The sequence below is a fragment of the Bidens hawaiensis genome, unplaced genomic scaffold (assembly GCF_021521415.1).
Source record: "Bidens hawaiensis isolate Kalapana, Puna unplaced genomic scaffold, B.hawaiensis_p1.1 tig00034281_1, whole genome shotgun sequence".
In the NCBI taxonomy this organism is placed as follows: domain Eukaryota; kingdom Viridiplantae; phylum Streptophyta; class Magnoliopsida; order Asterales; family Asteraceae; genus Bidens; species Bidens hawaiensis.
Window position 1 is genome coordinate 176463 of NW_027495930.1, and position 21566 is coordinate 198028.

The window sequence follows — 21566 nt, forward strand, 5'->3', positions numbered from 1 at the left end:
CTCTTTTTATTTAATATGACTTTGTATTTTATTGAATGCTGACAATACGTTATTGTTATGATGATAATACTGCGTTATTTTTATCCGACCCGACCCGACTTGACATATCGGCCCGAAAACTTAGACGCTGCAAATAATTTAAGCAACAAAAAATCTCGAACCCATAAGAAAAAATTTCTTATTCCGCCACTGGCAGAGACTCTTATTCTTTGTGTGTTAATTAAATTCATATATATATATATATATATATATATATATATATATAAAAGTTGAGAACCCTTCAAAGAAAAAAAAAATATTGTATTTTAATAATCTAAAATTTAGCCGATATTAATCCTAACTTAAAATTTCCTTATATTAATCCTAACTTTCACTCTATTGACCTTCAGTGAACATTATTTTTTAACAGGAATTAACCCAGATAGTTTTAGAGAAAAATATATCATTTCTTCAAGTTGAGAGAAAAAATAAAAAATATAATTTAACATACAAACTCACCACCACGGCCACCGTCTCCAACGCAGCCACCACTACCGACATCGATGCCGCAGACACCGCCACCGCTGCCACCTCCACCTCCGACTGTTTGGGGTGGCGGTGGTGGTGTCGACGATGGCGGTGTCAGTGGTTGTCGCGGCGGCAGTGGTTATGGTGGTAGCGGTGGCCGTGGTATTGAGTTTTTAAGTTAAACTACATTTTTCATTTGTCTCATTCAACTAGAAGAATTAAATATTTTGCTTTAAAACTAATCAGGGAAAAAAAAACACTATAAAGACCAATAGAGTTAAAGTTGAGATTAAAGTAAGAAATTTCTTAAATTAAAATTAATATCAGCCAAATTTTGATTATTAAAATCTAATATAAAAAAAATAAAAAAAGGCATAAATTTTCTTGATGTTGGTTGGCAGCCGAAAGCACTACCCATTACAAAAAATCAATTGATAAATGCTTCCTAACAAAACAATATTAAACTTTTTAAACATATAATATAGATATTTCTTGAAAACTTGAATGATATGCACATACAATGCCCTATTATCTTGATCAAATCATCTATTTTGATATAATCTAGAATATATCCAATCCTGTACCAACAATTATTTATGAGCTAAGAATTGCATCCTCAGAGTCAAAGTCAACCATTAGCTTGTTGAGCTTCTTGTTGCTTATTCTTTGTGGCACCATCCTGCTCTCCCCTACTGTAATACTGCAACACCCATTATTTTTCATTCATTAGTCATGATAAGTTTTTTAATATAAAATTCAATAATTACAAGATTGAACAAACCAACCTTGGTGGAAGTGAAGATACATTTGGAGGTAACAATATCTGGGCAAGCTTCACAGCATCCTCGTTGCAGTTAACGACACCGTTGAAACACAAATACCGACCATAAGCAGAAACATCTTCAAACACACAAATATGAGAATCCACCAAGAATTTAAGGTCAACAGTTACAAAAACACCATCTTCATACATCTCAGCTGCCCCTATTAAGTAGGGATGTGTGATGGTCAAATCAGGGCTCAACAATAATCCAGCATTTATGGAAACCATGCTCACCCCTCGGTCCATGGCTAGTGCCCACGCCGTCTTCTCAGCCAGTGTTTTAGACAACGCGTGCCATAACTGCTGCATCAAATGTTGTTGTTGTTATTATTATTATTATTATTATTATTATGTAACTCTATCCATTGATACTATTGGAATGCATATCAGGATACTATTGGAATGCATATCAGGTTAGAATTTATGGCATTGTGCCCATTAGGTTTATTAAGGTTCCCTTGTAATCACGGTTAGGCTTGTAAACGAACCGAACGTTTTGTGAACTGTTCGTGAATTGTTCGGTGGGAAGTTCGTTTATGTTTGTTTATTTAATAAACAAACGAACATGAAAAAAAGTTTGTGTTCGTTTAATTAAACGAACGAACTTCATCACACATGTTCCGTTCGTTCATTTATGTTCATGAACGTTCATTTATGTTTGTTTCTGTCTGTCTATTTATGTTTGTTTATGTAATAATAAAAAATAATTAAATATTATTTGGATGAGTCATATACTTAAGGTTTTATATTTTTTAATTTGTGTTCATTTAAGCGTTTTCATGTGTTCATATATGTTCTTTATCTTTGTTCAGTTGTATTCGTTTAGATTATAAACAAACGAACATAAACGAACACAAATGTTCATTTTTTAATAAACGAACATGAACATAAATATTTGTTCGATTAATTGTTCTTGTTCGTTTAAAGTTAAATGAACGAACACGAGCATGCCCTTGTTCGTGTTCGTTCAATTCGTTTACATGTTTTCATTATTCACATTGATGAATACATCGGTCTTAATCTCTAGGCTCTGCCGACTTTATTTGTGTTCGTGAACACATTAATTTCCTTAAATGAACAAACGAGAACATAAAATCTCGGTTGGTAAGTGTTCGTGAACACATGATTTCCTTAACGAACGACCACAAACAAGGCCTTGTTCGTGTTCGTTTACAGCCCTAATCACGGTTGTAAAAATCTTATCTTGGCGCCAATTAATCACTGGTCTGTACCCGACCAACTAGTGTCCAATTATTCGCTATTTGGTCAAAATTGGAAATTTTATAAATAAAATTTCCAATTTTACATACAAATTTTTAGTTCGATTAATCCTTAGTTATGTTGATTAATCACTGGTCTCTGCCCCCAAATAACATAGCGGCTAGTGAGTTCTAGGACATTGCTTTTAATGTCTATTCTACCTTGAATTTCTTGCAGAAATTAACATCACTCCAGTTTCTTTCATCGACATCCGACGATGAACCGGTGGAGTCGGTCGGGTCCCGCCAAATTGAGGCGGTGGCGGATGAAGTGAAGACGACTTTGTCTATCGTGTCGGTCTGGGCACACGCTTCTAGTACGTTATGTGCTGCGCGTACTTCCATTTCCGCCATTGCTTCCTGCGTTTCATCATGTGAGTGTGTAAGTAACATCACATCCAGGCATGAGTGAAGCTTATATAAATTAATTATTAACATACATCGAAAGGCAGATCCGAAGGAGGTTCAAACGAGTAAAACAAGCCATAACATCCTGTTAAAGCTTCAACAATACTGTGATAATCCAATGGGTCTGTGTGAAACACTCGTAAATTCTTACTACCGTCACCAATCATGGACTTGTTCTCAGCTGCCAAGGAATTAATTAATTAATACCCACAACAACGAACTGGGGAAATGAAATTGAAAAGTAAACCAAAACAAACGAACCATGAGGGTTGATTGCAGCATGAACAAAGTAGCCTCTTTGAAGAAGACGATGAACAAGTGCAGACCCAAAGCATCCGCCAGCATCCATTACACAAACCCTTTTGAATTCAGACGAAGATCCATCGAATTCCAGTGAAACCGGTGCCATTTTTAACGTTAACAAAAACAGACAAAAGCTCCTCCGTTTACTTATAATAATAATAATAAGTTAGTTGTTATAGGGAAAGGAAGGAAGAGGAGGCATGATATATTATAGGGGGAGGGAAAGGGAGTTGGGAAGGAGGTAGTTAAAGAGATGGCATTTATTTATTTATTGGGTGGATGAGATTTGGAAATATAGTTTGGATATTGGACGGCAATATGCCGGATGCCAAACGTTCTTTTGTTTCTTTCGTTATTACATAATAATTTGTTGTCCTTGTCCGCACTATTTCTATTCCCCTGCGGAAATTAGTTTTCATATTAACTATAGTTTTATCAGGTGGCGTCTGAAAACGGACTAGAAAAATCATTGATCGTGGATATAGTGCTAGCCAATTATATTATGACAACATTTTCTTTACGAAATTTGATTTTTCTGTTGAAAGATAAAGGTATAGAGTAGAAGAAATATAGGATATAAATATGTAAGTAAACTATGTACTCCACATATTATAGGGATGGGCTTGGTATCATGACCGTACTAATCCCGAGCACATTACATAAGAATAAACGGCAAGGTGATAGGATATAAAAGATGACTGCTTGCTAATGATCACAATCCAGAAGAAAAAAAATTCGGACCTTTTACTTTGAATGGAATTGTGATATTGTTGAATAATAAAAGTGAAATGTATATCTGACATATTTGTATATGAATTTTATAACTAAGTTATTGAAGTACCTTTTGACTATATGTATATAGGTATAATATAATGTTTAAACAGAAAGATTTGTTACTTATAATCACCATATTGACAAAATACAAAAATATGGTATAGGGATAAAGTTTTATCTAAGAAACCGGGGTGGGGTGGGGTGGGGTTAAATAGAAACGTGTGAGATATTCTCTCCTAATATTTAAATATGTGATAAATTATTATTACATGTGTATATAATAAAGAACAAATTTGTGAAATCCAATACCGACACATACATAAGTTGAACGGTGGATACAACGTCTTGGTTGGTAGTATGCATGGACAAGAATATGGAAACAAAGTTAAAGATGCTTACCTGCTTAAGGCTGTCAGCTGTCAAACATGAGGCGTAACACAGTTGGGGTGGGACCCACAGCTTCCAGAAAATACTTTTTTTAAAAGTCAAAATGTTGACATTGTCCACCACATCACATCAATAGACAGGTGTGCAAGTAGTCAGCATTCAATGCCACAACCCCCACACAAGAAATACAGGTGCACCCATATTTGAATGCCAACAATTATCTTGTTTAATTCCAACTTCCCAACCATTTTCAAAACCCCTAATTACCATTTTTATTTATAACCAGATAAATATATATTATAACATAACCCTATCACTCATCACTGATTTAAAGCATAAGCATTTTTGCATTAAACGTTTAGTCATCACATGGTTTTACGCAAAACTTGTATCAATGTCTTAAAAACCGGTATTTTACTTGTACCGGATTGAACTAAAAAATGGTACAAACGGTTGAACCAGGTTATACCGGGAGGTTCAACCGGTTGAATAATTTACCTTTTAATTACCTGTAAATGTAACTTCAATCCAAAAATAACCGAAAACTAAATGATTCTTATAACAAAAAATAATCCGAAAGTTAATCCATATTAGAAAAATAATGCAAAGCAATCAATTTTAAATAAATAGTTCTAAAGTTTACACGTTTGAATGTTAATTGTTGGGTTAAACGTATTTTTGAAAAAATATGGGCCGCAAATATCAAAAATTTCTCGGGTTTAAAACCGGTTTGACGGTAAAAACCGGTATTTTAGACAAAAACCGCCGGTACGATGTTCTAGCAAACCAGTCATAAATACCGGACTCAAAATACCGCCTAGGGTGCAAAATCCGGTTTAACCGGTTCAACCGGCCGGTTTGAACCGGTTTTTAAAACACTAACTTGTATGTCAAATGTCAACAACCTGTCTGTCTCACAATCTACGAATGACTTTCATGCCAATGATTGCATCTCTAATTCTCTACTAATTAACTTTCTCGCCTAAATGTCATGTTTCCATGTGCTACGGTTCTCATGACAAGAAAATCTATGCAATCATGTCTCACAACCTACGAATAGTGATTGCATTTACCCGACCATCTTTCTTGTCTAGATGCTATTATGTTTCCCTACGTTATGGTTCCCATGACATGAATATCTATGTAAACGGATGCGGTTTTCTTCTCATCAATTGTAATGATTTTCACATTTGTTAAATAACTAAGACGTTAGCGTAGTTGTCTTTTGCTGTGTTTGCACTCTTGGATCATATAAACAGGTTAAACAATCGAATTGAAAGTATAGTCAAGCGAACTCACAAGTTCAGGCTGAAACTAACCATGTTTAAGCAGCTACCAAACATAAACGTTTCCTACTAAATTCATGTCGTGCCATAAATTTACCACTTATTACATGACAGTCAGGCACGGATTGTGAGGTCAAAAAAGTTGCAAGAGTCAAAGCTCAACAGTATTTTAGCACCGAACACACTCAAGTCATAGAATGCTATGACCTTGTCCACATCTAATAGTATTAGCAACAAATAGTTGTAGACCCAGATTCCTCTCTAGCAAGGGAAACACATTGTAGACATGAATTCAAGTTAAAAGTTTACAAACATAACTACTTTACAATCATCTGCTGCTGCAAATTTCACATTTCAGCAGCGCAATAAAACAACTGTTCAGACCACAAATATACATATATATGTAAAATGACAATATCATAATCATTTTGCGTCATCAGCTGCTGCTGCTGCTAAGGGTACTGGTTCCACAATAGGCGGTATACAATCCACTTTGTACCTAAGAGCCTGTTTCAAACATTCAAAAATATGATGAGCACATGAACAGAGCAGAACCATGAGGGCCGAGGCGATTTTCTTCTAAGACGGGCCTATAGCTTTGTTGCCTTCCTTTACTTTGACCCTTCAAAGCAACATCGGTAAAAATAGAGAAAATTTGTAAACAAAATTTCTTGTTAATATTTTAACTTAGGGTGTGTTTGGGATTGCTTATTTAAGTGAATTTTCTCTGATAATTTTAAAAGAAGTTTGTACAAAAATGTCTGGGTTAGTGATAAGAACCGAAATTATAAGACTTGAATAGGCTGAATTTTATTAGAAATAGGATAATGGTTTGCCCAATTCGAGAGGGGCTAGTCTCCAGAATACAACTATGAAATGGATAATTTTGATAATGAAAAACAAACAAGACTCTAGCTTTATTTATACTAAAAGGTAACCAGGAAATCCTCCACTAATCATGCCTTAGACTTCAATTTACCAAGAATTCAGCTCTTGACTTTGACCCCACTATTTCAGCCCTTGATTATGACTTCCCATAATTTAGCCATCTCAATGGTCAACGTACAGGTCAAAACCCACTTAAACTGATCCATTTGTCTTAATCGGATCCTTCTGCTTTCTTGAATAAACTTTTAGGGGTTTATCAATACTTCCGTCCCGGTAAAACGACATTGTCCTCAAGTCGGAAAGATGGAAATTGCTCCGCCAACAAGTCATAATTTTCCCAGGTGGCTTCTTCCTTAGGGCGATGACACCATGAGATTAGTAACTCGAGTGTCGGCTGGCCTGCTTCCTTTACCCAACGATAAGCCTCGACAGATTGTGATTGAAGGGCGATTTCCAAATCTTTAGTAACCGGGAGAGGAGCAATAGGCGTGGCTGGTATTTGACCACGAGCTAGTTTCAGCATGGAAACATGAAAGACCGGGTGAACTCTGGATTCTGATGGTAATTCTAACTCATAAGCGACAGCCCCAACCTTGCGAATGATACGATAGGGACCAAAAAATCGGGGAGACAGCTTCTTAAACTTCCTTTTTGCTAGGTTGCGCTGCCGATAGGGCTGAATTTTTAAGAACACAACATTCTCCCACTTCAAATGAGATATCCCGCCTTTTGTTATCAGCTTGATTCTTCATACGGGACCGTGCACGATGAAGATTATCTTTTAGGACTCGTAACATATCATCACGATCAACCAACTTGGCTTCCATCTCAGGGTTATTGGTATCACCAACGACATATGGATGAAATGAAGGAGGTTGACGTCCATAAACAGCAGTAAACGGCGTAATACCCGTAGAAGTGTGGTACCCCGTGTTATAGGAGTATTCAGCCCAAGATTAAAATGAACTCCAACAAGAGGGTTGCTCGTGTGCAAAACAACGTAAGTAGGCTTCCAAACAGCGATTGACCACCTCGGTCTGACCATCCGTTTGTGGGTGATACCCAGTACTCATCTTCAAGGTGGTATTGCTTAACCGAAACATTTCCTGCCAGAAATTACTAAGAAAAATGACATCACGATCTGATACAATGGAATGCGGAAACCCGTGAAGTCGGATAATTTCCTTGCAAAATAGGGCTGCTACGCCCTTGGCAGTGAATGGGTGATTTAGTGGAAGGAAATGAGCATATTTGCTCAATCGATCCACAACTACCATTATGGTATCAACTTTGTTGGATCGAGGCAACCCGACAATAAAATCCATTGAAACATATTCCCAAATTTGATTTGGGATTGGTAAGAGGTTGAAGTAGGCCAGCGAGAGAAAGGGTATCATACTTGTGTTGTTGACAAGTGAGGCAATTTTGCACAACCAAACGGGTATCTTGTTTGAGTTGAGGCCAAAAATAATAAGTAGAAACTCTTTTATATGTCTTTAGGAACCCCCCATGACCCGACATCAGTGTTGCATGGTCTTCATGAAGCAACTTCTGTTTAATGGAAGGGTTATCAGGGATAACCACACGACCCATATAAAAAGGGTTTTTACCCACCAACGAGTACTCAGGAACTTAAATAGAATCCACAGTGAGTTGCTGTAAAATATCACTAGTAAACGGGTCAATTTGCAATTCCTATTGTATTTCAGTTAAATCGATGTAGTAGGGTATGGTCAAAGTGACCAGTTCGGCTGAATGTGGGCGACGGGACAACGCATCAGCTCCCCTATTCTCCTCCCCTATTCTCCTTCCCTGATCGGTGAATAATTGAAAATTCATAAGGCATGAGTTTGAGGAGTAGTCTTTGTTGTTCAGTTGTGGTGACACAAAGCTCAAGTAAGAATTTGAGGGCGTAGTGGTCTGTATTGACAAAAAGATGACGAACCAACAAATAATGGTTCCACTTCTAAACCGCGAGGACCAATGCCAAAAGTTCTCTATCATAAGCCGATTTAAATCGGTTAGACATTGAGAAGCCCTTGTTGAAATAGGCAATAGGATGCTCTACTTGGATAAGACTAGCCCCAACACCATCAGAAGACGCATCACATTCAATCACAAATGGTTTAGTGAAATCTGGCAAATGCAAAACAGGGGCTGAAATCAGCGCATGCTTCAGCTCGTTAAAAGCTGCCAATTCTTCATGGGTCCACTTAACCCGTCCTTTTTGGTAAGTGCTGTTAATGGCCGGGCAATTAGCTTGTAATTTCGAACGAAACGCCGATGGTACCCTGTTAAGCCCAAAAAACCTCGTATTTCGCGAACGTTAACAGGGATGGGCCAAGATGTGACAGCAGCAATTTTTCCTTGATCAACTTGGACCCTTTCTGCAGAAATAATATGGCCCAGAAAAGGTACCCAGGGTTGTCCAAAACAACACTTAGACATCTTAGCATAAAACTGTTGCTGAGACAACAAATTTAAAGCTGTCTGAAGATGCTCGATGTGCAAATCCAAAGTCCGGCTGTAAATCAGGATATCATAAAAAAAACAAGATAAAACTACGTAAATATGGCCTAAAAAGATCATTCATAACCGCTTGAAAAGCGGACAGGGTTAACCTCCATAAACTTATAATGCCCAGAATGAGTTCTAAAAGCCGCTTTTTCTAGATCTTCTGGGCTGACCCGAATCTGGCCGGAACGTAAATCAAGTTTAGAAAATATTGTGGCCCATAGAGCTCATCCAATAACTCATCGGTATTGGGTATAGGATACTTGTCTGCAATGGTTAGCTTGTTTACAGCTCGGTAAACCACGCACATTCTCTATGACTGATCCTTTTTCTTGACGAGAAAATGGGCTTGTACTGGGCCTGATAAACCCAGCAGTTAATAAGGTGTCAACTTGTGTTTCAATCTCTGTCTTTTGGGAATGGGGGTATCGGTATGGCCGGATGTTAGGTGGTACGGAATTCGGGAGAAGAGGGATGGAATGGTGCTGTGATCGGAAAGGTGGGAAGGTGTTTGGCTCGTCAAAAACACTTTTGAACTTGTCTAACACAGGCTGTAAACTGTTAGGGATATCAGGTTTGTTTTCAGGTTCAATATCTAGGTGTTGGAACGAGGCTGATTTTTGTGGCTCTGAAGCCACACCTTGAAGTTTATATTTCTGCCCATCGATTGAAAAAATCAAAAACATTTCGTTCCAATTGGCTTGAACTGTGTTCAAGGTTGCAAGCCATTTTACCCCAAGAACCACATCCGACCCGCCTAGGGAGAACGGGTAAAAATCTTGTTTAATTTTAAGTTCTCCCACCTGTAACACAACATCACGACAAATTCGACTACAACGAATAATATCCCCATTTCCAATTTGCACTCCAAATGGTGGAATGAGCTGAATTGTGAGACTCAATTCATGAATCAAGTTATCAGAAACAAAATTATGGGTTGAACCACTATCAATGAGTATTAGGATTTCAGTGGAGTTGAATGTACTATAAACCTTCATCGTTGAAGTGTGGGATTTTCCAAGAATCGCATGGAGACTAATCTCTGCCATACTTCTTCTGTTGTCACCACGTTTTCCGGCAGTTCTTCATCAGCCTCTTAACGGTTTAAGGGAACCAGTTAGGCATCTATGACCCAGACTAAATTTGTCCCCACAACGAAAGCACTCTCCACAAAGGAGACGAGCCTGTTTTTCTATGTCGTATATTCGGGTGTTGGGTCTGGTATCGGGTTTAGGTTGGGCTGAAGATGAGGCGGTAGTAGGTGTGAACAACTTGGATTCGGGTTTGTGCTAAGAGTTCCATGAGGTTTTCTTGTCGTTACGAGTATGGTTAAGTTTGGACTCATACTCAAGGGCTAGGCTCATTGCTTTGTAAATGGTTCGGGGTTTATGGATTCTAACATCGGCTTTCAACTCCTCCTTGAGGCCGTTAAGAAAAACCCCAAGTAAACAATGGTCGGGCCAGTTTGAGACCCGTGCCGATCGGCGTGCAAACTCCTGCCGATACTCCTGAACAGAACCTGTTTGCTTGATACCACAAAGGTACTCATCGAAATTTTGAAACTCTGGTGGTCCAACATATTTCTGCAATGCTTTTACCAATTCATCCCAGTAGGTTAACTCCTGCTCGGCTGTTAACCAGGAGTAATAATCCAAAGCATCTCCATCTAAATGCATTGCTGCTACATCAACTTTATCTTCCTCCATGGTGTTGTAAAAACGGAAATACTTTTCATCCTTTAATACCCATCCTCTTGGGTCGCCTCCATTGAACGTCGGAAAATCAATCTTACGGTAGGGTCGGTGTTGCGCTGCGATCGCCACGAACTGTCTCCTTCATCAAATCGGTTTTTGCTCTGACTAGTTTATCACGGGGTTGAGACTGTTGTTTAAGGGTTGCCATGTAGGAGTCTAATGACTCGAGTTTTGCAGCAATCGCAGCTAACTGGGCGGCAATCGGATCACCCTGACCAGCGCCACTATCTGCTGAGTTGTTCCGGGTCTGAACCATCTTCGTAACTTCCCGGCAATGGAACCAAAATGATAAGAACCGAAATTATAAGACTTGAATAGGCTGAATTTTTATTAGAAATAGGATAATGGTTTGCCCAATTCGAGAGGGGCTACTCTCAAGAATACAACTATGAAATGGATAATTTTGATAATGAAAAACAAACAAGACTCTAGCTTTATTTATACTAAAAGGTAACCAGGAAATCCTCCACTAATCATGCCTCAGACTTCAATTTACCAAGAATTCAGCTCTTGACTTTGACCCCACTATTTCAGCCCTTGATTATGACTTCCCATAATTTAGCCATCTCAATGGTCAATGTACAGGTCAAAGACTCACTGAAACTGATCCATTGATCCATTTGTCTTAATCGGATCCTTCTGATTTCTTGAATAAACTTTTAGGGGTTTATCAGTTAGCTTATGTGTTGGGGAAAACCAAAATGACTAAAAATGACACTCTTTTTTAAAAGAAGTGCAATGGGTTTTGAGAGTTAGAGGGTGTAATAGGTAAATCAAATCCATTAAGTTAATAAGTTACAAATTCCTAACTTTTCAAAACCCTTTTATTTTGTCTTCCCCATAAGTTAAAATCAATAAGGCCTTATGGTTTGCCGAACACCTTATACACCTTATTAACTTTTCAAAAAGTTTATAAGTCAAAAGTTAATGAAAATAAGGAATCCCAAACACCCCTTTAATATAGGAAAGTTAGTGCATTGTTAGCCCAGTATTCTACATCCATTTATTTAGTATAATGTTTTATTGGGTTTCTTTTTTAATATTTGGATGTCATGTTTTTTATAGTATAGAGACATCCATTTCTAATTTTTTTATTTCAATATTACTTATCAAATCCTCTATAAACCAATTAAAGTAATGTTAAAGAAGTCGACAATCGTTCTTGTGCATGTACTACAACGATTTAAGAAAAATACTGACTTATGATTTGAATATAAAAACAAAATTTGATTCGGGCGGACCCTCAACTTGGAACTTTCTAGCTCAGCCACTGCACATGAATGCTTTCCATATTAAAAAGAAAAAGGCATATTACAGCGCAACTGTACAAAGCACTGTGTTTTATACCCATTTGTTTTTGACCCCAAACGTTCAAAAATGGAAAAAAAAACGAAGCAAAGAAACCCAATGGGCATGTAGTAAAGTAAAGTGTATTTGATTTTCTTGAAAACTTATATGTCGGCATATTTTGGCACCCAAAAGTCTTAGATTTTTATCGATTTGATCATGTTATTAAGTTGTATTTCTACGATACTGCAAATTTTAAAGATATGCATTTAAACATTCTAACAAATTGCACAGTTGTAAGCGCCCGATCCCCTCTATCAGAGTAGTCTCACGTTCGAAACCATCTTCCTTTGGTTATTGGTGGGGCCCTGTGAGTTTTCCCCTTACAGTTTCCACATGATTACCAAAAAAAGATATATTTTTGAAAATGAGTTCCAAACCAAACTTCTGCTCAACAAATGTTGCATTAAATCAGGTTTTTGCTACTTTGAATAGCTTTTGGCACATGATTGTAGCGAATAGATTTTCATTATTTAGCTATTTATATGGATATAGATATTGTAGTCTTTAAATTTGGTTTAATAAGATTCCCTCCATATTTATATGTAAAAATTATTACATTCAGTTACAAATGTAATAATTTTTACAGTAGCAATTACCAACCTTTTTGAAGAAGGTGGAGTACGAATTGTCCCATAAGAGTTTGTAGTTGCCAGCCATGACTGTGCAGAAGTTACCCTGTAAAACACATTTACCGCAATCAGTTTACTGTTCTTAATTCAAAGAAAATCCTGCAACAAGACGCTACTCACTTGGTCAGACTCGTACCGCCGGTAGGGCAAGATAAGCTACACATACACAAAGATAAGTCAGTAAGTAAAAAAGTAGTACACGTGGCAAACAAAGACCAGTTCAGGTACGCCACAAACAATTTCTTTATTATAATATTAATCTTATTTTTTTAATAAAAATCACAAAAGGTTCCCAAATTGTAGTATTGTACTTACTGTCTTGTGTCCAGAAAAATCTGTGTGCTCCACAGAAAACCCAATGTCCTGTTACAAAAAAAAATAAACAATAAAAAAGATGCATTATATATAATCAGATCCAAAGTAAATCAAATTAGATAATCAGTTGCTTAAGGCTAAAAAAGTCACCCAAACCTGGACCTGGCAAAATGGGTGGGGGGGTCACAGTTTGTTTAGAAAATACTATTTTGGTTCAAGCCAGAACGAGTTTCGATAAAATGGGTACAGGTCAAACGGATCGTCTTTAAAAAATGATTCAAAGTAGAGCCTGGCATTACTAGCCAAAAGACAAAACCTTGGATCCATTTGGGCCGGTGTTAACAATGATTCAAAGTAGCTGTGACTACAAGTCACAATACTCACTTGAGAAGTATGCAAGAAAGCTCTAACAAATTAAGAATTTAAAAAAAAAGAAAAATTATAAAATATGATGGCTTAAAGATTTAAAAGACATACATAAGGCCAAGAACTTAAGCACATACCATATTGAACTAATGCAGTACTAAAACTAGGAATTGTTTGCATACGAAGATCTAAATAACATGGGGTTCGATCAAACACAAATGATTTTTATCGTGAAAAGTGTACAAATAGCTAGAGTAATTATGTTAACACTAGAGTATATATTATTACACCATATTATATTTTATAACATAACTGTAATTAGTTTAGTTATTTGTATGCTTAGTATGTTAATTTTATATGTATCGGATCCCACCCCAAATAACATCAAGTGTGACAAACAGAAAATGAAATAAATTACATTACTTTCTAAATGGAACTTCGCAAAGATATGAGATATGTACCGTGCTTATTTTCCCTTGTAAAATAGAGAAATCCCACGCAATGTATGAATTTACCGTGTCGACAGTCAGTGAAACCTAAAAATAAAGCACACAGTGTTCATTACCAAGTTAACAATGTGCGATTAAAATAACATATTAGGCTTTGTAACCAAGTCAACATTATCGCCTTATATTCAACCCTTTTACCACCATGGCGAAAGTGAAAAAAGAAACCCATCTAAAGTCGACCAAAGTGTAACTTTGATGTAGACATAAACTATTTAACTTAAAAATCATTTCGACCCTTTGTCCAACCCGATGATCTAGTTGCAGAACTATTAAATATGCAAATATTTGGCAAAACACACCTCGTGAGTTTTCCCTGCAGCAACAGTTGTTTCGCTGTACCCGTTATTTTTACTGCAAATCAGATTAAGAACTATTAGTTTGTTACCCAAGTTATATTTACAAAGAAACTGTTTCGTCATTCACAATTAAGAGAAAAAAATAATGTATGCGCTTACTTTCCTTCTAATGCACCCACTTCCTCTGCAGTAACAAAGAATGGAGAATTTGCAACAACCTCCCTAAAACAAATTTTTATATTGTTAAGTAAATAAGTAATTATCAAGGTGCCTGTCCACATGGATTCATAAAACAAAAGCAACAGTACCCGATGAATGTAAGAAATCTTTCTAACTCAGAAACATATACTTGAGAAGCCTCTTCTAACACTGATATCTGATCCTTTGGCCTATTTCCAAAAGCAGCCAAGAAAAAGATAACCAAATCTTGGGTATGTCATAAAACTAAACATCACGGTTTGCACTTTAATAAAACAAAAGTTGTTCAACACTCACATTTTAATATCCTCAAAGCGCCACCATGATAAAGAAAGAAAAAGCCGAATATTGAGAGCCATTTTGGTCAAAGCATACAAAGGTAGTCCATAACGTTGTCTCTGTTCCTCCATAGGTCTAAATATAATCACAATTCAGAAAAGTTTGATACCGTGTTGGTCCTCAAATGTATACCAGGTAAGAAAACTAGTTGCATTATTATATATAACAAAATGTCACAAGTGAATATGAAAACTATATTGTTCAATGATAATATTTTTTTTCTTGAACAAAAATAATTTACAAGGCTTTAGCCATATAAATTAGACTTTGTAAGTTGTTTTACCGGTTCACTTTTGAGCTTTTACTTATTTTACCTGTTTAACCCAATTGAGATAAAACACAACGACCCATTTATTAATATGGGTAGATCTAATTTAAATGGTGACTACTCTTGAGGAAAAGAAAAATACCCATGATCATCATTTATCTGTCGAATAAAATCCAGTTGAACCTGAAACAAGTAAACGAGAACAGATCATATATAATAGTTATGAATGTATCCATCTAAAAAACCTTGCTTAAAAACACAAGATCAAATAACTTATCAAAACTAGCTGCAAAACAAACCAGAAATAAATAAAATTATGAAAAATATGAACCAATGTATACCTGTGGTACTCCCACTAAATATTTCACTAGTGTCTTGTACACACCTGTTGCAGAACCAAGCTGAGATAATGTTCTTCGCCTGAAATACACAAAAGAGAAAAGAGCTTAAAAGAAAACGGGCCGAAAGCCACAAAAGTGCACTGTATAACACAAAATCTACAAGATTAGGAACAAGGTATTGTTTTTTATAATGACGATAGTGTTACCTTTCCATTTGTTGCTTCCAAAGAAGAGCATACCGTTGACGTATGGTCCCACCAGAGTTTACTAAAGCATCAACTTCAGCTTGTTTATTTCTCTCTGACCTTTCTCTTTGTTGTCTAATTAGTGTACCGCGAAAATCTTGTGGCATATACGTCATAACTGCATATATAAATAAAATCAAAAGTCAAAAATGACATGTAATTTGACAAATTATTTTAAACGTGTGATATATAATTTACCTGTGTTGAAGATACTGTTAGAATTTTTGGATTGAAAGGATTCCACAACCTTTAATGCGCCTTCAAACTTATCTGTTAACTGTGTAAGAACTCGAGCCAGCTCGACAGCTTCTGGTGTGGACTGTTGTTGAAGCTGCAAACACCAACAAACAATTAAAATTTGGTTTAAAGTTTCTCAAATATAAGGATGTTAATAAATGCAGCCTAAATGAGATGATAATAACACTTGAAACATGCATATCCAAGACTGGGGTGCATAATTGTCTATAAACTAATGCAACTATTGCACTTATTAAAATAGTTTATTCTCTTAATAAAGTGCATAAAATGTCATATTGGTTAAATAACAATCTGAGAATCTAAAAGGTACGGAGATGAACATGTATAGGATTTCATGAAACTAATAAAGGTTATGTTAAAAAAGTAAGACAAAATTTAAAACTCTGGCCAGTGAGAGGTTTGAAGCAAGAAGATGATTTCTTCACCTGAAATTTTAATAAAAACACATGGAGCTGAACAGATTGACTAATCATATCATAAATTCATAAGCTTGGGGGAGAGGAGAAGAATCACCATTGAGATTGAGGTTTTTGGATAAGTTGTAAAGATGATGGGTGAGAGTAGAGACGTCAGAGGAGATGGGGGTGAATGGATACTTGTCCTAGTAAGAGGAAAGGAAAGCCCTCGTGATTGGAACCAGACCATTCGTCGAAGCCATGGGGATTATCCAAAGAAATCGGGAGAATTTATGCCGGATGGATGGATTTATTTACCCACCAACCTATTTGACGCCGTCTTTACTTCGGGTGCTTTTTGTTTTTTCAGAGGTAAAACATCAGCAGTCTGCGGACCATATCTGCAGGCATCTGCATCAGAAGAGGTGGACCAAACATCTGCAGACTGTAAGAAGAAGACTGTTTGTTTTTTAAACTAAATGAGCAAAATTTTGTTCATTTGTTAAATAAACGAATATCCTAACAAAAGTTTCATCAAATGTTCGGTTCATATACAGGTCTACTTAAGTTGATTCTGGGATTAAATTGCCTGGTCTGTTTTCTACTACTACTACTAGAAGCTTGTGTTCATGAACCAAATATGTGTCTGCAATGAACATATTTAAAATCAATGATATATAAAAAGTGAGAGATTGATTGATACCATCAGCAACAGCCATCTCGATATCTTCCATGGTTATAAGCCCCTTTTCCATAGCTTCCTTCTGGTCCTGTTCAGTAGATTATTCAGTTCAACAAGCTAATTTAAACATGGTAATAATGAATTAATAATACATAAATAGTGAATGAAAGAATAATACCCGGCGCCATTTCTTCATGAGCTTACGCTTACGCTTGCCGGAAATAGTGGTGTTTTGGGGCTTATGTTTCAGCTTTCCGGTAAGAGGGTCACCGTGCGCCGCTCGCTTACGGTCGGCGATGGCGGCTCTCCGCCGCTTCTGTACCACGTTGAAGACGGCCATCCCGATATCTGCTTCTCGGTGACTAGGGTTTTAATTGGGCGTCCATGGTTCCTTATTTGTATTGTCGATGGAATAAGTTACACAATTTCCCCCTCATGTATTATGAGTGAAGTGTCTGATGATGAAGGAACAAAGAAGAAGAAGTGGAGAAGAGGTGAGAAGTCACATGTACAAGATTTCTGGGAGAAGAGGGCGCGCAGACGTTTTTTAATGAAACGTCTTCGAAAAAACAAACGCACTGCAGAGCCCAACGTCTGCGCGCCCTCTTCTCAGTGCAGATAAAAGTGGTCAGGAAGAGCTTTTGAAGAAAAACAAACAGCACATTCCTCTCTCTCATCTCTTCTCTTCTCTTCATCTTCACTTACCTTATTTTTTTTTATTATTATTAAAAACAAATTTACACTTTTCATCCCTTATTTTATCAATATTAATTTATCTTAACGCTGCGGTGCCGACTCGATATGAATTTGGTTGCTCTCGGTTACCACACATTGCAAATATAGTTTATTTGGTCACTAAACCTGAGTGTGCGGCGTGGTGGTACCTCAACACAAATTCAATTCGGTCGGTCTCAATTACAACACATTTCAAAATACGTTTATTCGGTCGGTAAACTTACGCATCGCGAATTCAATCGGTTTTGGTTACATTCGTTACAGTATCATAATTACAAAAAAAGTTACATATTAAAAGCAAAAAACGAAAACTAAAATTCATTTTAATATTCAAAAAATATTCTTGAGAACAGCCTAATTAAAACTGGACCCATGAGAAACAAAAACAAAAACAAATAAAAATGGGCATCACGAGATGAGATTCGCACATGCACCAAAAAAGGAAATCAGGGTTAAAGAATTACAACAGTCATCAAGCCACAAATAGATCTTTGATGTGGGCATATATAATTATAATCATCACCCTCTATAAATACTATTGTCATTTACATATTTTCCCTTCTTTAATTCATTTATTACATATATACTGAATTCTAAAAATAAATTACATATATTCTCATGCTTAAAACTAAAAATATCATATATCCCCATTTTAATTTATTTTATTAAACGTAAATAAAAAAATTGACAACTTTAATCTTTTTATTAATTACAAAAACTTAAAAACTCCAAATATGCATCCCACTTTTATTATATATATATATATATATATATATATAGAAAAGGGTTTAATAAGAATAAGGAGTTTCATAGGAATTGTAAGAACCAACAAATTCTTAACATTTGACATTACAAATGATGTTGAAAGAACAATTTTAGGAAACTATGTCGGTTATAATGATGAAAGAGTAATTCTATGAAACTATGTCGGTTATTGGTAAATTTAAATCTCAACCATTGATTGACATGATCCAATGATTATGATTTATTTCTAGTCTTCTAGGAAACTACTTATTTTTAGATAATCCTCCCATATATATATATATATATATATACACACTATATTAAAATACACATATAGAATGGGCAATATGGTAATTTCAACAAAAATTCTTAAATTTAAGAGTTTACAATTGTTTATGAGTATAACTCCATTTGAACCCCATCCTCTTTGAATGACCGAGCTTTTTGAAAACATAATACCATTTCAAAATTCAAATCTAGATTCCTTCATTCCCCCCCCCCCCTCTCTCTCTCAAAATCTTTCTACAACGATGTAGCGCAATGGATGAGCAGAACAAATAGGAGAGATGAGATAAGACAAAAACAAAAGTAACACAAAAGCTTTTATGCACCTCATCGGTCACCTGTTAAATATTCAGATTGATTGGTTATCTGGTGAAATCAAATTGTTAGGAGGATAGTAGGCACAGTGGAATAGTGATACGATTAGCAAGTCATCGTTTGCTTATATAGCGGTGGTTTAATGCAATGGTGGTATGACGGTTGTTAGGTTTCCTGCCAAGAAATCGACTCTTCGGCGACGTCAATCGTTCTGTCTCAGGTAAAACTTTATACCTACATTCGATTTCGCAGTAAATAACTTAATAAATATTAAGACCGGATTTGTAACAATCTGCTATTTTCCAACCAAGCTAGGGTTTAGGTCACACTCCGACGAGATAGGGTCTATGATGGCGTTGACGATTCATCTCAGTTGCACCAAAGGGTGTTGGGGTTCCATCGATTAGGTAAACCCTTGACCTAATTTGCTGATAAAAATTAACCTGTTCTTATATTTGATCAAGTTCTCTGTATATTGCAGATTTATTCCTTAGTTTATATAAGAAGCTAAACCGAGTGGTTGAAGCTCTGGTAGATTAAGGCAACATACTCAGAAGTTATTGATATCACTATGCAAATTTCAAAATGGCTGAGGTAAAATCAGTTTTATCTTCAAGTTTGTGTATTCAATTATTCATGTCTGCTTGCTTGTTATTGCAATGCTTATAATTTAACTTTTGCGCAATGGTTGTGTGGTTTAGGGTATGTACTGAGGAATTGGTATGTGGTGAGCGGTGACATCAATAACTCTTAGTGTATTGATATTCCCATGCAGTTTGGTTGACATATGAGGTGGGCTACTTTGCATCACTTAATAGTTTATAGATATACTCATTGTATATAATTGTGCGTTGTTAAAAAAGTGTGTGTATATTAAAACGGCGTTAATAAAGGGGTGTGGACGAGCCAAGCTGCTAGATATCAGCTCGCTAAAAGCTTGAATCGAACTGAGCTTAAATGAGTTCGAGCTAAATTAGCTTGTTTAGTTAGCAAGCCAGTGCTTGCGTTTCACTTATTAAGATTGAGCTGGCTCGCGAGCCAAGACAAGTTTGCCATTTATTATTATTTTTATTTAAAATTATAAATACAAATAAATAAAAATATGATGATGTATTTTATGCAGGCCAAAGATAGAAAAGGGCAAATTGGGACTTCAAAAACTATGAGTGTGATGCAGAAAGGGTTGGATTGTGCAAACACTCTTAACATATAAATGTGTAAGAACTGTTTTTCTTTCTTTAAATTTCATCTATTAATATAATTTAGTTTTATTTTCTTTATATATTGTCTTTGTAACTAACAGTGTCAGATATCTTCACATACACATTCATCTTTGAAGATCGACTATTGACGCTTACCGTTGTCTTAAATCGTTAATGTTAAGGTGATTTTATAAGTCTCTTTTTTTATATCAGTGGTACTCGTTCACTCCATTGTTTGTACTCAATTGATATCTTTTAAATTGTTTTATTTTGAAATTTGTTTTAGTTCTCATTAGCTTTAATAACTACTGCTATTTGACATTTGTTTTACTTGATTTGACTTTAGTCTTTGTGACTGTATAATACTTGGGCCGAGTGTGTTGACATGACGATTAGTGAGCTTGAAGCGAATCTACAAGGTCATATGGACAGGTCATGTACATACATACATAAATTATTATCATTATTTAGTTTATAATTTGTTAATATTTTCTTACTTGTTTTTTAAACCTTAATTTTTTACAGGCTCTTTTGTTTCGTGATATGCTCATATCCTAAGCTCAATTCACATCGAGTCAATTTTATCCTAGAAGAGGCCAGTCAATCTATCAAATGGGGTTAAGCCCTGATAAAGCTTTGGACTGGTCAAAGTCAGTTTATAAGCGCATGCATTCAGATTTTAAGGGTCAGCGGGAAGGTATAAGCGCATACATGATGTTGCTTGTAGCAAGGCTAGAAATATTTAAGGCTTGGCGGACTATAAACACATTTAAACGTTTATATTAGTTTGTTTCATTCAGATTATAATTAATTTCTCTCAATTTTTCGGATTTTATTTTCAGTGTGTATCTGCCGCTTTTATAGGTGACTCAAATTCAACACAGGAGCTGTATTTGCAGAGTTTGACCTGGTACCCTCTTTATGCAATGACCTTCTTTTCTTTCAAAAACCTTCTGGCAGGTTATCCTATGGGTGTCTAATTATCAATTTTATATGTATTGACTAATTTCACTCACAAAACATCAATAAAATAATAAAATGATTGAAACTGAGCTTAAAAGAAACCAACGACCAAAAAAATCGTACCAAAATGAAACTAAAAACCAAATAATCCGAAATGAAAAACCAAAAAAACTAAAATCTAAATGAAACAAAAAACCGATGTAACATCGAGAAAATTACTAGTTCAAA

General features: G+C 35.9%; 2 protein-coding genes across 3 annotated transcripts; both read right to left on the bottom strand.

Moving 5' to 3' along the window:
• Positions 1-1017: 1017 nt before the first annotated feature.
• Positions 1018-3431, bottom strand: LOC143586036 (cinnamoyl-CoA reductase-like SNL6). 2 transcript variants are annotated; one of them, XM_077067679.1, is made up of 5 exons: positions 3259-3431; positions 3026-3178; positions 2752-2945; positions 1293-1630; positions 1018-1207 (listed from the first exon to the last, which is right to left on the bottom strand). In XM_077067679.1, the coding sequence occupies exons 1-5, from the start codon at positions 3404-3406 to the stop codon at positions 1102-1104; spliced, it is 939 nt and encodes a 312-aa protein (XP_076923794.1). In that variant the 5' UTR covers positions 3407-3431; the 3' UTR covers positions 1018-1101. The 2 variants fall into 2 exon arrangements, with proteins under 2 accessions (XP_076923794.1, XP_076923795.1); XM_077067680.1 differs by having other exon boundaries at positions 3026-3167; positions 3251-3431.
• Positions 3432-6075: 2644 nt separating this feature from the next.
• On the bottom strand, positions 6076-16084 carry LOC143586037 (uncharacterized). The gene is made up of 13 exons (XM_077067681.1): positions 15958-16084; positions 15721-15877; positions 15515-15593; positions 15316-15356; positions 14864-14980; positions 14677-14757; positions 14528-14590; positions 14372-14423; positions 14025-14099; positions 13198-13245; positions 13003-13038; positions 12854-12928; positions 6076-6254 (listed from the first exon to the last, which is right to left on the bottom strand). Exons 2-13 carry the CDS (start codon positions 15873-15875, stop codon positions 6171-6173), a joined length of 906 nt encoding a protein of 301 aa, XP_076923796.1. The 5' UTR covers positions 15876-15877; positions 15958-16084; the 3' UTR covers positions 6076-6170.
• Between the last annotated feature and the right edge of the window lie 5482 nt (positions 16085-21566).